Source organism: Gracilinanus agilis, chromosome 4, assembly GCF_016433145.1.
Source record: "Gracilinanus agilis isolate LMUSP501 chromosome 4, AgileGrace, whole genome shotgun sequence".
NCBI classification, from domain to species: domain Eukaryota; kingdom Metazoa; phylum Chordata; class Mammalia; order Didelphimorphia; family Didelphidae; genus Gracilinanus; species Gracilinanus agilis.
The window spans coordinates 145,412,855-145,425,917 of NC_058133.1; the positions used below are offsets into that span (position 1 = coordinate 145,412,855).

General features: G+C 30.6%; 1 protein-coding gene across 2 annotated transcripts in view; it reads right to left on the bottom strand.

Moving 5' to 3' along the window:
• The window catches only part of FMN2 (formin 2), a 453,830-nt gene that overhangs the window by 108,198 nt on the left and 332,569 nt on the right, over window positions 1-13,063 (bottom strand). The window contains exon 14 of one of the 2 annotated variants that reach the window (XM_044674185.1): window positions 4,010-4,102. The exons of the other annotated variant lie outside the window; for it this stretch is intronic. Coding sequence (XP_044530120.1) covers window positions 4,010-4,102 — 93 coding nt within the window. The remainder of the gene's footprint in view (window positions 1-4,009; window positions 4,103-13,063) is intronic. 2 annotated transcript variants of the gene reach the window in all.

Here is a 13,063-nt window from a genome sequence, read left to right on the forward strand (position 1 = left end):
AATGCTGCAGTAATAATTGAAATATAGTTTACCTTGTGTTTAGTTTTCAAAAGAAAATAAAAGCAACAGTAAACCATATCACCCTATACATGGGGCATTGCTTAGAGTGTTCTCAAGTACTTTTTTGGTTTGAAAATGTATAATTTTTGTGGAAATGAATATTTGGGACTCTTTGACATAGTGATTATCCCACTGCTTTCACCATCACTTCATCCTCAAGTATAATATTACCAATACCAAAGACTGTATATTTTTAAAAGACCAGAGGTTTCAACACCCTTTAAATTATAACCTTGTGTTTACAGATTTATTCTTTTTTTTTCCTTGCTTTTATTTTTCCAGTTCAGCTACAATTTTCCATGTTTGGTTTTAGTGTGAAGTTACAGTTGGGAGAGAGATAGATGGCAAATGGAAGGAGGGCAAAGCAACTGAAGTCCCATTATCCATTTTAAATTTCTGAAACTTTGAAAAGGGAGGGGGAAATAGGTGACTGCTTCTATTTAATGGCAGAGAGAATGTTTTTAAATGTTGACAATTATTTTAAAAGTTAAAAAGGTAAACATATATAATTTTCTTTAAAAAATATATAATCCAAATTGGCAATCCATGTCAATGAAAGAAGACCAGGATTCCATTGTCTTCCTAGTGACCTCCCTAATAAGAACAAAGCTCATGATGGTTTCAGTGGAAGGTCTATGAAAAGGAAAATATATTGGGAGAGATAAACATACATATATACATAATACATGTACATATATATTAAGGAAGTGAATTATCTAAGGTCTTTTCAATCTCTTAAATTATAGCAGTTAAAAAAATTATTAGCATAGCTCATTCTCTGAACTACGCTTTGTCCTGAAGGTACTAAAGTATCAAGGAGGAATGGGAAGAACAAAAGGAAATGTCTTTTGATGCACTAAGGGGAGTAGAAAACATCAAAGTGGGATATCCTCTAATAATTCCTCATGCTTCACTTTTCTATATGCCCTGGTTCTCTGTCTTTCTCTTTCTTCCTCACTCCCTTTTTCTTCCTTTTATCATTGCAGAAACCATAATTTTTAAAGGTTAAAAGAAAATAAAAAGCCCAAACTAAATAACCATCTGGAAAATAATCTTCATTTCTTGGAATGCATACAAGAAAATGAAATCACTATACATTTATTTTGTAATAGACTATGGATATCTAGGCAATAATTAAATTAATCAAAAAGTTAAATTTTACTCTTGTACATAAATTCCAGCTGTACATAGGAAATATTGATTTTTTTATTTTGTTTTGCAACTTAACTAAAGCTATAATACTTTTCTCTTCCATAAAAAACAACCAAACCATTACTCCCTGAACAGTAGTCACTACGTTAATGTTTAAAAAGTTGTGTATCTTATTTAAAAGTTTTTAAAGCACAATCTATTTATAAAATATTATATATAATCTCAAACTTTGAATCTTCATTTTAAACAAAATCATTTTAACAAAATGTAAGTGAATAAAGTTCAGGCTTTGCCATTCTTCTCAACATTCTTCCAATGTCTCAATTTCAAGTTATGTGAAAACATTATTTCAATTGTTACATAATAATCATTATATAAAAATTGATTTGGCCCTAAATCTGTTTTATATGACTTAAATGTAGACTCTAGCTGGAAAAAAATTGTTGGTCATGCTTAAATAAAAACAATACAAAAGCTCTTTTAAAAGTCAAAGTACTTCAAAAACCTATTGTATTTATATACATAGTATATCTGTATATACTTGTATATATGATATATATGTATAGAACTGCATCAAGTAGTAAAAAAAATTTAAATTTGATCCTATGTTGTGAAAGCAAAGGTTTTAAATTGTCATATATTTAATATATTATTTTAGGACGTAGCAAAATAATTATTTCCTTTAATGTTCTATTTTTCAATGTTAATAAAAATCCAAAAATTAAATTTGTAAATAGTTAGAAAACATGCCAACCTATTATCCAAATTTTCAGCCCCAGATTGAATTGTCACAGAGCAGTGGCAAAACAAAAGGATTTTCCTTTTCTTTAAGATGTCTAAATATCCCACAATATAATCAATAACTAAATTTTAATGCTTAAAATCAGTCAGATCCTTTCCAACACTGAAATATGAGATGAACTCACAAGATTGCAGAGGACTCAGAAAAGAATCAAAAAACATATTTTTAAATCTGGAAAATAAATATATGAATAATGGTCTCTCTCTGGGGCAATTGAAAGATTTATTTTAATGTAGATTCAAACCATTATCATAAACCTTAACATCTGTAAAACATTGTTTTACTAACTAAAAATTTAGATTTTTGTTTAACTAAATATAGATTTAACTTATATGTTTCTGTTCAATTGAAAGTGACATTTTATGCAGGCCAGAAGATGTATAGTAGAGTAGATAGAGCGTAGGTTATTGAAGTCAGGATTACATGACTTTTCACCCTGCCTCTGTGGCTATGTGACAGTGGGCTAATCAAAAGCTCATCATATCTTAACCAACTCTATTTTTATAAAGAACTAGCCATCTTCCATCTGTAAAAAAGTAATCCACAGAAGTGTTCCTTAAACTAATGAAAGCATAAGTACAAAACCTCTACACCCTCATCTCCAAATAAACTCTTATGAACAAATTTATCATTTATTATTTCCCTTAAATAATAAGAGGTAATAATTAGAAAATCTGTGTACCTGACCTGGAAAATACAGAATTCCTTTTATTGAATAAAGATACACACAATTTGAGCAACATAGTGGTCAGGGTTGTTATATTTGCAACTGATGATTAGTATGAAATTTTTGGTGAATTCACATTGCTTCATTACTTTTAAATGATTCACCATGATTAAAGGCTTCATGCCCCCAAACCCAAAAAATATACTGCAAATCACAGGTACTTTAAATAGGGAAAGAGCATAAATTATCAAGTGTACTATAGAATGCGAAAAAAAAATATCATCCTTATATCTACTAGTGCTGTTTTGCAAGGATGTAAATTTCATGAAGGAAGAGATTATTCTTTTTTTTTTGTCTTTGTATCTCCAGCACCTACAATAATGTTTTACACATCACAGAAACTTAATGCCTGTAATTGAAATCTATTGAATGACAGCATGAAACTTCAAATTATATTCACATTAAGGCACAAAACTAACTTAATTGTAACATTTTTCTTTAAATGAATCCTCTCAACTGAGGGAGGGAGTGGTAACTACATGTGAGTCAAATTGCAGTAACATGAAGTCAACTTTAACTCATAATATCAATAACCTTTGGAAAATTCTAAAATAAATTCCATAAAAAACTGTGGCTACTCAATATCATGAGATTTAATTCCTTTCTCCAAATTTTGGAATATCCCTAAAGCACCATAAATGTTTCCAGAATAGGACAGAATGACCCTTACAAGAGAAGCATTCCAGCTGAATTGTATAAAGTAGGAAATATTTTTGTTCAATCAAATTTCAAACTATGGAATTTTCTTAATATAAATTTACTTTCTTGGAGACTAAGACAAGTCAAGCTCTAAATGTTTCTATTATACTTCTGAGTTAGAATTCACTAGAGTGATAGCAGAGTTTTTTGAGTGCTCTAGGAAAAGTATTAAATAAATATTTGGTACCATTAATGCTTTACAGAAACAAGATAATGAATAACATTAAAGATCTGTACATATCAAAATTATTCATTTTAATGCAGTGTTTTGATGATAATCAAACAAATAAGACATTGGATGCAGGTCGTAAATATGAGTATAAAATAGAAAACATTTTCATAATAAATATATAAGTAAAGGCAAGAGAACCAATGACATCTTTTCTGTCACAAAAAAATAAAAAAAATTATACAAAAAACTTATCTTTAGTAAATATCTGTGCTCAGAATTTATAACTATGACTCATGATTAAACTTAATTCCCAGATTCTGCAATGGCAAAATAATCACTTTCTTCTACATTCTTGTTGAAAACAAAGGAAAAGGTGAAATAACTTCTCATTGTTTACCTTGACAAATGAATTGCTCCATACTTTCTTTGAAAGGTTGTATATGTTCTTCTAGGGACATTTGATAAACTTTTCCTGCTTCAGTTTCACAGGCTGAAATTAATGTAAGAAACTGATTAGAATGCCACATGGTTAATAAGAGAATAAAAACATTTGAAAAAACACATTAGCTAAAGTTAGAAAGTCTGGTTAGCAATATAAACAGATTATTTTTATTTATGTCATTGAAGTTTTTGAATGAAAAAATCCATTTCAATGGAGTCATATGCAAGGAATTATTTAATAGGATATTCTTATGTTCTTGGCAAATTGTGTTTGTGCGTGTGTGTGTGCTTAGAGAGAAAAGTTAAATTTATTCTCACTTATTCTGAGAAAATTGTCCAATTACTTGGTCTCTTTATTAAAGACATGATCTAATAAGAGTTTTCTAAAAAGAATATAATATGGCAAAGAATATTATATAACTTTATAATTCTCATGTTGAAGAGACTAAGAATTACCACTGAAGAAAACCTCTGATTTAAGTAAGATCTGCTATTGGCATGATGATAGTAAACTACAGTCTTGGAAGTAAGAAACCTGAAAACCACATACAACTTGATGATCATTTGCTCAGATCAATTAATTTCCCATATGGTATTTGTACTACAAAATAAAATGCTCTATTTCCCCTCTCCATAGCACCTGAGGACATTTTTGCATATCCTGCTCCTTTGTCCAGCCACCCTATGTGAGTACTTCCTCCCTCCTCTGTCTGGGGATAATGCAGCGGTCTCCACAAGCAGCTTGAAGTTGCAATTTGCAAAAACAGGATCTCAAAAATATCCACCAGTGCTGCCGTAGGTGATGTAGTTTAAGGGAATGTATAAATTGGAGAGGAAAAAGACTTAGCACTTTTTAGCACATGTTCTTCCTCCATAATATGTGAAAAGGAGAATTTTGGTATATTCTCTGATTTGGGACCATTTATATAACCCTTTTCTGATAGTTCATTTGTTAGTGAAATGAAAAATGAAATAGTTTGACCTACCAACAAGAATAATAGGTGGAATTGAAATTAATCTGAAGACATAACATGGTTTGTATTGGCTTTCTATTATATATCATAACAATGAAAAAATGTGATTTTATCTTGAAGGCCAGAATGTCTAGCTTTGAGAAGTGAAGACTTATTGGGGATAGGAGAAGAAGGAGAGTATGATCACTATCTTCTAATATTTAAAGGACCTTCGTGTAAAAAAGAAAGAGATTTTATTTTTATTGCTTTAGAGAACAGAACTAAACTAAGCATGGACTTTATCAAACACTAGATTACTATGACTATTTACTATTATATATTGCATTTTCTACTTAACCTATTCCACTCATCCACCATACAGTTTCTTAGTAAGTACCTGATGGTTCTGATGATTACCATTTTGTAAAACAGCTTGAGATATAGTGCTACAAGGCCACCTTTCTTCACATTTTTTTCATTGATTCCCTTGATATTCCTGATCTTTTGTTCTTCCATATGAATTTTGTTACTATTTTTTCTGATTCTATAAAATATTTTTGGGTAATTGGATTGGTATGGCATTGAATGAATAAATTAATTTAGGTAGAATTGTCATTTTTATTATATTGGTTTGGCCTGCCCGTGAGCAATTACTATTTCTCTAAATTCTTAAATCTGACTTTATTTGTGTGAAAAGGACTTGGTAATTTTGTTCATATAGTTTCTAGGCTTGATCTGGCAGGTAGATTCACAAGTATTTTGTATTGTCAAGTTATTTTAAATGGGATATCTCTTTTGATCTGTTCCAGATGAACCTTGTGGGTAACATACAGAAATGCTAATTATATGGGGCGTATTTTTATCCTTTATCTTTGCTGAAGTTGTTGATAATTTTATCCAGTTTTTTAATTGATTCTCTAAGTATGCCATCATGTTATCTGCAAGGATTGATAGTTCTAGTACAACATTCCATAATAGTGATGATCATTAGCATCCTTGCTTCCTCCCTTCCTTGTGCTTGATGATGGTTTTAGATGTTATTTATTCGTTTTAATGAAAGTCCCATTTATTCCTTTGCTTTCTAGTATTCTTAATAGAGTTAAGCGTTGTATTTTATCTAAAGCTTTCTCTCTGTATATTGAGAAAATTACATGATTTTCATCATTTTTGTTATTGATATGGTCAATTATAGTAGTAGTTTTCTTTAATATTGAAAGAGTCCTGCATTCCTGGTATAACTCTCACCTGGTCATCATGTATGATTTTTGTGAAATAATGCTGCAATCTCCTTGCAGTTTATGCTTTTATATAGTTTACCTTTTAATCTGCCTCTGTTCTCCTTTCCCTCATAGAAAGTTATTCCATATAAATTTTTTAAAAGAAAACAACATAAAAAAGGAATAATAAAAATGCACATGACCAATTAATGCACAAATAAAAAATCTTAAAATATAGGCAATGCTTCATACCCATGGAACTTCAAAAGGAATGAACTTGGATTGTCTTCTCCTACTTGTGTTTTTTTTTGTAATTTTGTAACATTTATTTTAAATTATTCTTTGAAAGCTCTTTACACTTAAATTATTGTATCATGGTATATATTATTTTCTTGTCTTCAAATACTTAATTCTACATTAGGAGACTGTGTTGGCATCACTAGCTAATTCCAATCTTGTTGGGTTTTGTTGTTTTTAAAGATATTACTAGTCCAGAATTACTTTGTTTTGTATTAAAGGGCTAATATTGGAAATCACATGTTTTACTTCAAATGGGAAATCTAGTCAGTGGAGGTAGGAAAAGCCAGCAGCAACAATATTAACAAACAATTAGCCAAAAATATTTTAGGTGGATTTATTGAAAATATGCTTCCAATACCATCCATCAATATAGGACATGTATTCCTCTCATCATACTATCAATATCAGCATTATCACTTTACATTCTCTGAAATGAACCAGGGTTCATATAGACAAATATTTTGGTTACTTTTTTTAACTGAAATTGTCACCTTTACCAATATCTTAGATTGATGTGAAGAAATTTTTAAGATTAAACTCTAAAATGCACAAATTCCATTTTATACATCATCTCTCATTTTTCTCCTACATTCTCCTTTCTCTTTGCCTGTCTTAAAATAACTTATATTTCATCTAATTAATCTGACTTTTGCAGAACACATTTATGATTGTACTTTCCTTTGTGGTGCATTCATTTCCTATTGTGTATATTGCTCTCCCTGTGAGAATATAACCACCTTAAGGGCAAGGATTATTTCATGCTTGTCTTTTTGTCCCCAATAATTATCCAGGCATTTAGCACTTAGTAGGTGCTTAATAATATTTTATTTATTGAACTGGATTAAAGTCACAACACAAGTGCTGCTTCTGTTGATGTCTTCTATGATTGTCTCAAGTAAAATGCTGTGGTTATTATAAGATCTGGATGGGGATTAAAAGTAAACTCATATGATTTCTGCCTCAATTTAATATGCTTACTACAAGACCACTGAGTTAAAGTTAAAGGTTACCACTTTCCCCTGCATTCTTTAGGGAACCAGACTCCATTTCTTTGACTAAAGTATCACATAATGGGAATGTTAGTCACTCATGATGTGAGAATAATGGTGGAAGTAATAGTGAGTGAAAAAAATATCCTCAAACACAAATCTTTATCAGATTATGAAAAGGTGTTTTGATTTGGGCTAAATAGTAAGCCCAACATTATCAAATGCAATGTTGATTAGCTCATTTAAACTAAGGAAATCATGGGACTATCTCTATGGTATTTGAATTTTATTCTTGGACATATCTCAAAATAGAAGAATAATTTCCTGGAAAAAGTTGGAGTACACCAAAAAATGACTGAAATTCTGTTGTCTCTAAAAAATAATCAAAATAACTTTAAAATTAAAAGAAAGAAGACTACCTATATACTAACTACCATTTATATAGTAATTTACATCTTGCAAAACTATTATCTCTCTACATATACATATTATTTATAAGATACTTGCATAATATATATTGTATCTCTCTATCCAGAATCTAGGTAATTTCATCAAAAGACATAGATTAGAAAAAGCGGTAGAATAAAAAGATGCAGTATAGACCAGTTATCTGCACTATTACTCTGTGGCAATCTAAAAATAGTTCCAGATTGAATAGGGATAAGGAAATCTTTAGGAAAACTATAGAGAGTGATTTCTCAAGCCTAAAATCATGATTTCAGCTCAAAGACAAGTGATCAATGCAAGAATGAGGTAAAAGGAGTTGGTCAGCAACTTTGTCAGCAACAGGACATAGAACTATACTTTCATCTGAATTATTCAAAGGAATGTAGAGTGCTCTGACACACACATCATACACATGTATATACACAACATGGAAATAAATTCACCTCTATAGGGAAACAGAAGAATATAGGGAGGTGGGACAAGGAGTAGTCTGATAATAATTAGATGCTAATCTAAGAAAGTGGAATGTAAAGAGGGGTTTAAAAGAAAATTAGTAACTGATGTCATGAGGAGGGTAACAAAAAATCAAGGGAGCAGAAGCTCCCTGAACCAAGCATAGAGCAATGATACCAAACACATTCTATTTTGCCATTCTTGCCTTCTTTATAAGAAGAACAAAGAAAGAGAACAAAAAAAAACACAAAGAAAGAGGTAATAAACAATGAACTATCAAATCTATGACTGTGAATGGGGTGAACTCACCTATGAAATAAAAGTAGGTAATAAAAAGTAGATAACATCCAGACATGGAATTCTAATCCTCCTTATCACTTTCTTCTAACTTCCATGGTTTCTCCCAAGTCCCAAATAAAATCTCATTTTCTATAGAAAACCTTTCTTGATCTTTTTTAATTCTAGTATCTTCCTTCTGTTGATTATTACCTATTTATCTTCTGCATAGCTTACTTGTATATAGTAATTTGCATGCTGCCTTCCTCATTAGATTGTGAGCTACTCAAGAAATCTTATCTTTTTTATAACTTTTTTATAAAGTAGGCACTTTAATGTTTATTGACTTACTAGCTGAAAGTAGAATTCAATAATATGTTCTTTATAAAAACAATTTAAATTAAAAGATGTAAACAGTTAAAAAAAGAGTCAAGAACAAAAATTTATTATTCTTCAGCTGAACTAAAAAAAGCAGGGTTGACACTCATGATCTTGAATAAGTCAATAGCAAAAAAAAAAGGCTTTATTAAAATAGATTTTCCAGGGAACTGCATTAAATGAAAATGTAGTTTACAAGGTGTGTTGGTACAATTACTTAACACATCCACAGAATGGAATAGCATAAAATATTTCTTTAATGCTTAATAAAGATATAATACACAGTAAATCCTATGAATCTCAATGTACTCCCTCTTCATACTGAATAAATCTATAAAACAAATTAAAATAATGAGTTCATTAAAGGAACACAATATAAATTATTCTATATTAATCATCAGAATTTTTGCATATTACCAATAGTTCCCAAGAGAAAGAGATAGAATGGGAATTCCACTAAAAGCCACTTCTTCATTGTTGTTTAGTCACTTCAATTGTGCCAGACTACTTGTGAACCCATTTTGGGGTTTTCTTGGCAAAGATACTGGAGTTGTTTGCCAAATCTTTTTCTGGGTCATTTTACAAATAAGGAAACTGAGATGAATCAGGTTAAAATCAGGATCATATAGCTAGCAAATATCTGAAGCCAGGATTGACCACAGTTTTTCTTGACTCTAGACCCTGAGCTCTATCCACTGTGTTTCCTAGCTGCCCTTGGAATATTTACATTTATAAAATACATGAGAGTCTACCTACCAAAGCGTACATAGGCATTCTATGAATTCAACTAAAAAACACTCTTGGCCTAAGTAAACAAAAATTAAATAATTTAAGAAATACTACTTGCTCATGGGTAGACCAAAACAATGAAATACAAATGACAATAAGACCTAATTTAATTTCATGATCAGAGTCATACCAACTAAACTACCAAAACATTAATTTATAGAGCCAAAAAAAAAAAAGAAAAATAATGAAATTCATCTGGAGGAACAAAAGTTTAAGAATTTTAAAGTCAATAATGGAGGTAAAGAGGAAACAAAAAGGCCTACCAGTAACAGATACTACAATAAAGTAAATCATCAGAGTGATTTTATTGTAATTTAAATGGAGATAGATCTGTTTTGCAAACAACCATTGTTGCTTAGTGTTCCACAAATATAATCATCCAAGCTTTTTAAGATCTTCTATCTAGAAAAAAATTTCTTGGGAAAAATGGAAAGCAGTCTGGCAGAAATTAGGCTTAAATTCATCCCATTTACCAATGTATTCATTAATTAGATATTAAAATTCACACCATAAATATATTAGAGAAAAGAAGAAACTACTTTTTCAGAAATATAGTTAGGAAGAGAGTTCAATAACTAAACAAAAGATAGAAACAGTCCCAAAAGGAAAAACAATTTTGATTTTGTAATTTTTAAGTTGTACACACAAAAATGATGTAGCCACAAAATTAGAAGGTAAATTGATAATTGGGGGAAATCTTTGCATGAAGCTTCTCTGCTAAAAGTGTCATTTCTAAGACATATATGGAATTAATTAAAATGTATGTTAGTTCCATTCCCAAATTGAAATATGGTCAAAGAACATAACTAGGAAGTTCTCAAGGTAAAATATATAAACTATCAATAGACATAAAAAGAAAAAAAATGCTCCAAATAACTAAAAATTATAGAACTACCAAAAAAAAGCATTTTTCCACCTCATACTTATTAGATTGACAAAACTGAAAAAAAAGATTAAAGCAAAAGAGTGATATTTAGATATTGTTGCCACCAATAACTGTGAATATGTACAGAATTCCAAAAAAATTGTTTAAACTACTTCCAAAAGATACTAAACTATATGTACATTTTTACCCATTTTTACTCTACTAAGCCTATATCCCAAATATGCCAATAAAAAAGGAAAAAGACCTAGATGTGCAAAAATTTTACAGCAGCTCTCTTCATTATATACTAAGACTAGAGAGTAAAGGAGTAGTCACCTGCTAGGGAATGGCTAAACAAACAATGGGATATGAAAGAAATGTAATATTATTGTGCCATAATGAGGAAATAGAGAATTTCAGAGGAGCCTGTGAAGACTTTTATGACCTACTGTGGACCAAAGTGAACATAACTAGGAATACAATTTATACAGTAACAACCCCAAAGGGGAAAACAACACTGAAAGACCTTTGGACTTTTATTAATGGCTTTGCCTTCCATCTTTTGAAATAAATGGGTTCAACAACCAAAATAAGGTCCACATTTTTGGTCAGGGCTGATATGAGAATTTATTTTTCTTGACTATGTATATTTGCTATAGAGTTTTTGATTTTATTTTTTCTTCCTCAATTAGGAGGAGAAGGAAATATGGGAAAGAGAAAAAATAAATGCTAATTAAAAATGTAATTAAAGTAAAAACAAAAGAAATACATCCATAAAAGGCATAGAAGAGTATAGTGTATGAAAAAGATTTGCTCATGTAAGGAAATCAAGGAACCTGAAGGGGAATGGGAAATACAGTAATGAGCATTTGGGAGAAGGCCAATGGAAACCCAAATAGAAGCAATATTGCCATCAGAGTATAGTATAGACCACCTGGAGAGAAAGAAAAAATAAATAGACTTCAGGAAACAAATCATGAGCCAGGAACTATGGCATAATATAATAGTGATGAGGGACTTCAATTTTCCAGACATTTGCTGGAGCTTTCTCTGTGCTAGAAGTAAAAAGATAATAATTTCTTTACTTTTTTTTTAATGATAATTTCATCCTTCAAAAGCCCGAAGAATCACCAAGGGGAATTCTATTCTGGATCTAAGTTTTTAAAATCAGGAAAACCTGGTAGCATACTTAGAAATTATTGAAAACATGGTGGGGGTTGGGGTAGAGGTTGAATCCTCTACCTCATAGTTTATAACTGAGAAATATAGGAAAACAAAGTCTTATAACATTCACCCTAGATTTCTGAATAAAAGATTTCAAGGTGCTTTCAGAATGTCTGGGTCTCAAAAGAGGAAAGTAGTAGTCAAGTAGGATTAGAGAGAGTTTCAAAAATGAAGTTCTAAAGACAAAGAGAATAAAGATTAGAGTTTGGCAAAGGAGGAAGGAAATGACACAGAGAAAACACCCAGCTCTGTTTTAATAAGCTCTTTATAAATATATCATTTTATCCTTACAAAAATCCTGTGAGGTAGGTGCTATTATTTTCACCATTTTCAGTTGAGAAAACTGAGGCAAAAAGAGGTTAAGTGATTTGTCTAGTGGTCATACAGCTAATAAGAATATAAATCCAAATTTGGAAGCAATTTTTCCCAATTCCAAGTTAAGCATTCCAAAGCATCAATTAGCTGTCTAACGCGACTTTGGGTTTGCCTTTGGACTTGCCAGTCAGCTAGATTTTATAAAGAACACTTATAGAAAACAAGAAATTGAGAGTGAATACACAATCATAACATAATACTGCAAGCACAATGTAATGAGTGTTAAAAAAAAAGCTATGACAGATACAGGAAGCTACTGGTAATTCCCACACCAACATTTTTAAAGGTGTATTTAGAAGGAATTGGGAAGGATAATCAAAATATGGTCTTTGTATGGGGAATATGAGGTGATAACTAACAAAAGAAGTCATAGTTGATCAGTCTATTTTTTTCTCTGTTTTCTCTATGAAGGTAAATGAAAAGAAGAAAAGAAAATACATAATGGGGAGCCACTATTTATGATAAGTAGAGTGATAATAAGAGACTATCTAGTAACCATGAATAATTTCAAATGACCTGGTTTAAAAGGATTTAATTATTAGGAACTGAAATAATCAGTTAATTTTATTGCTAAGCTACTGTCCATGGCCACTAAAAGATAATGGGGAATAAAAGAATTATGAGAGTTGAGAAAGACAAAAGCCCCATTCTCCCTCAAAAAAAAGTCATAGGGGAAAGAGAACAAAGTCTGTAAAATACCAACAAGCTGGATTTTAATTCATGAAAATTTGAAAATGTGACATG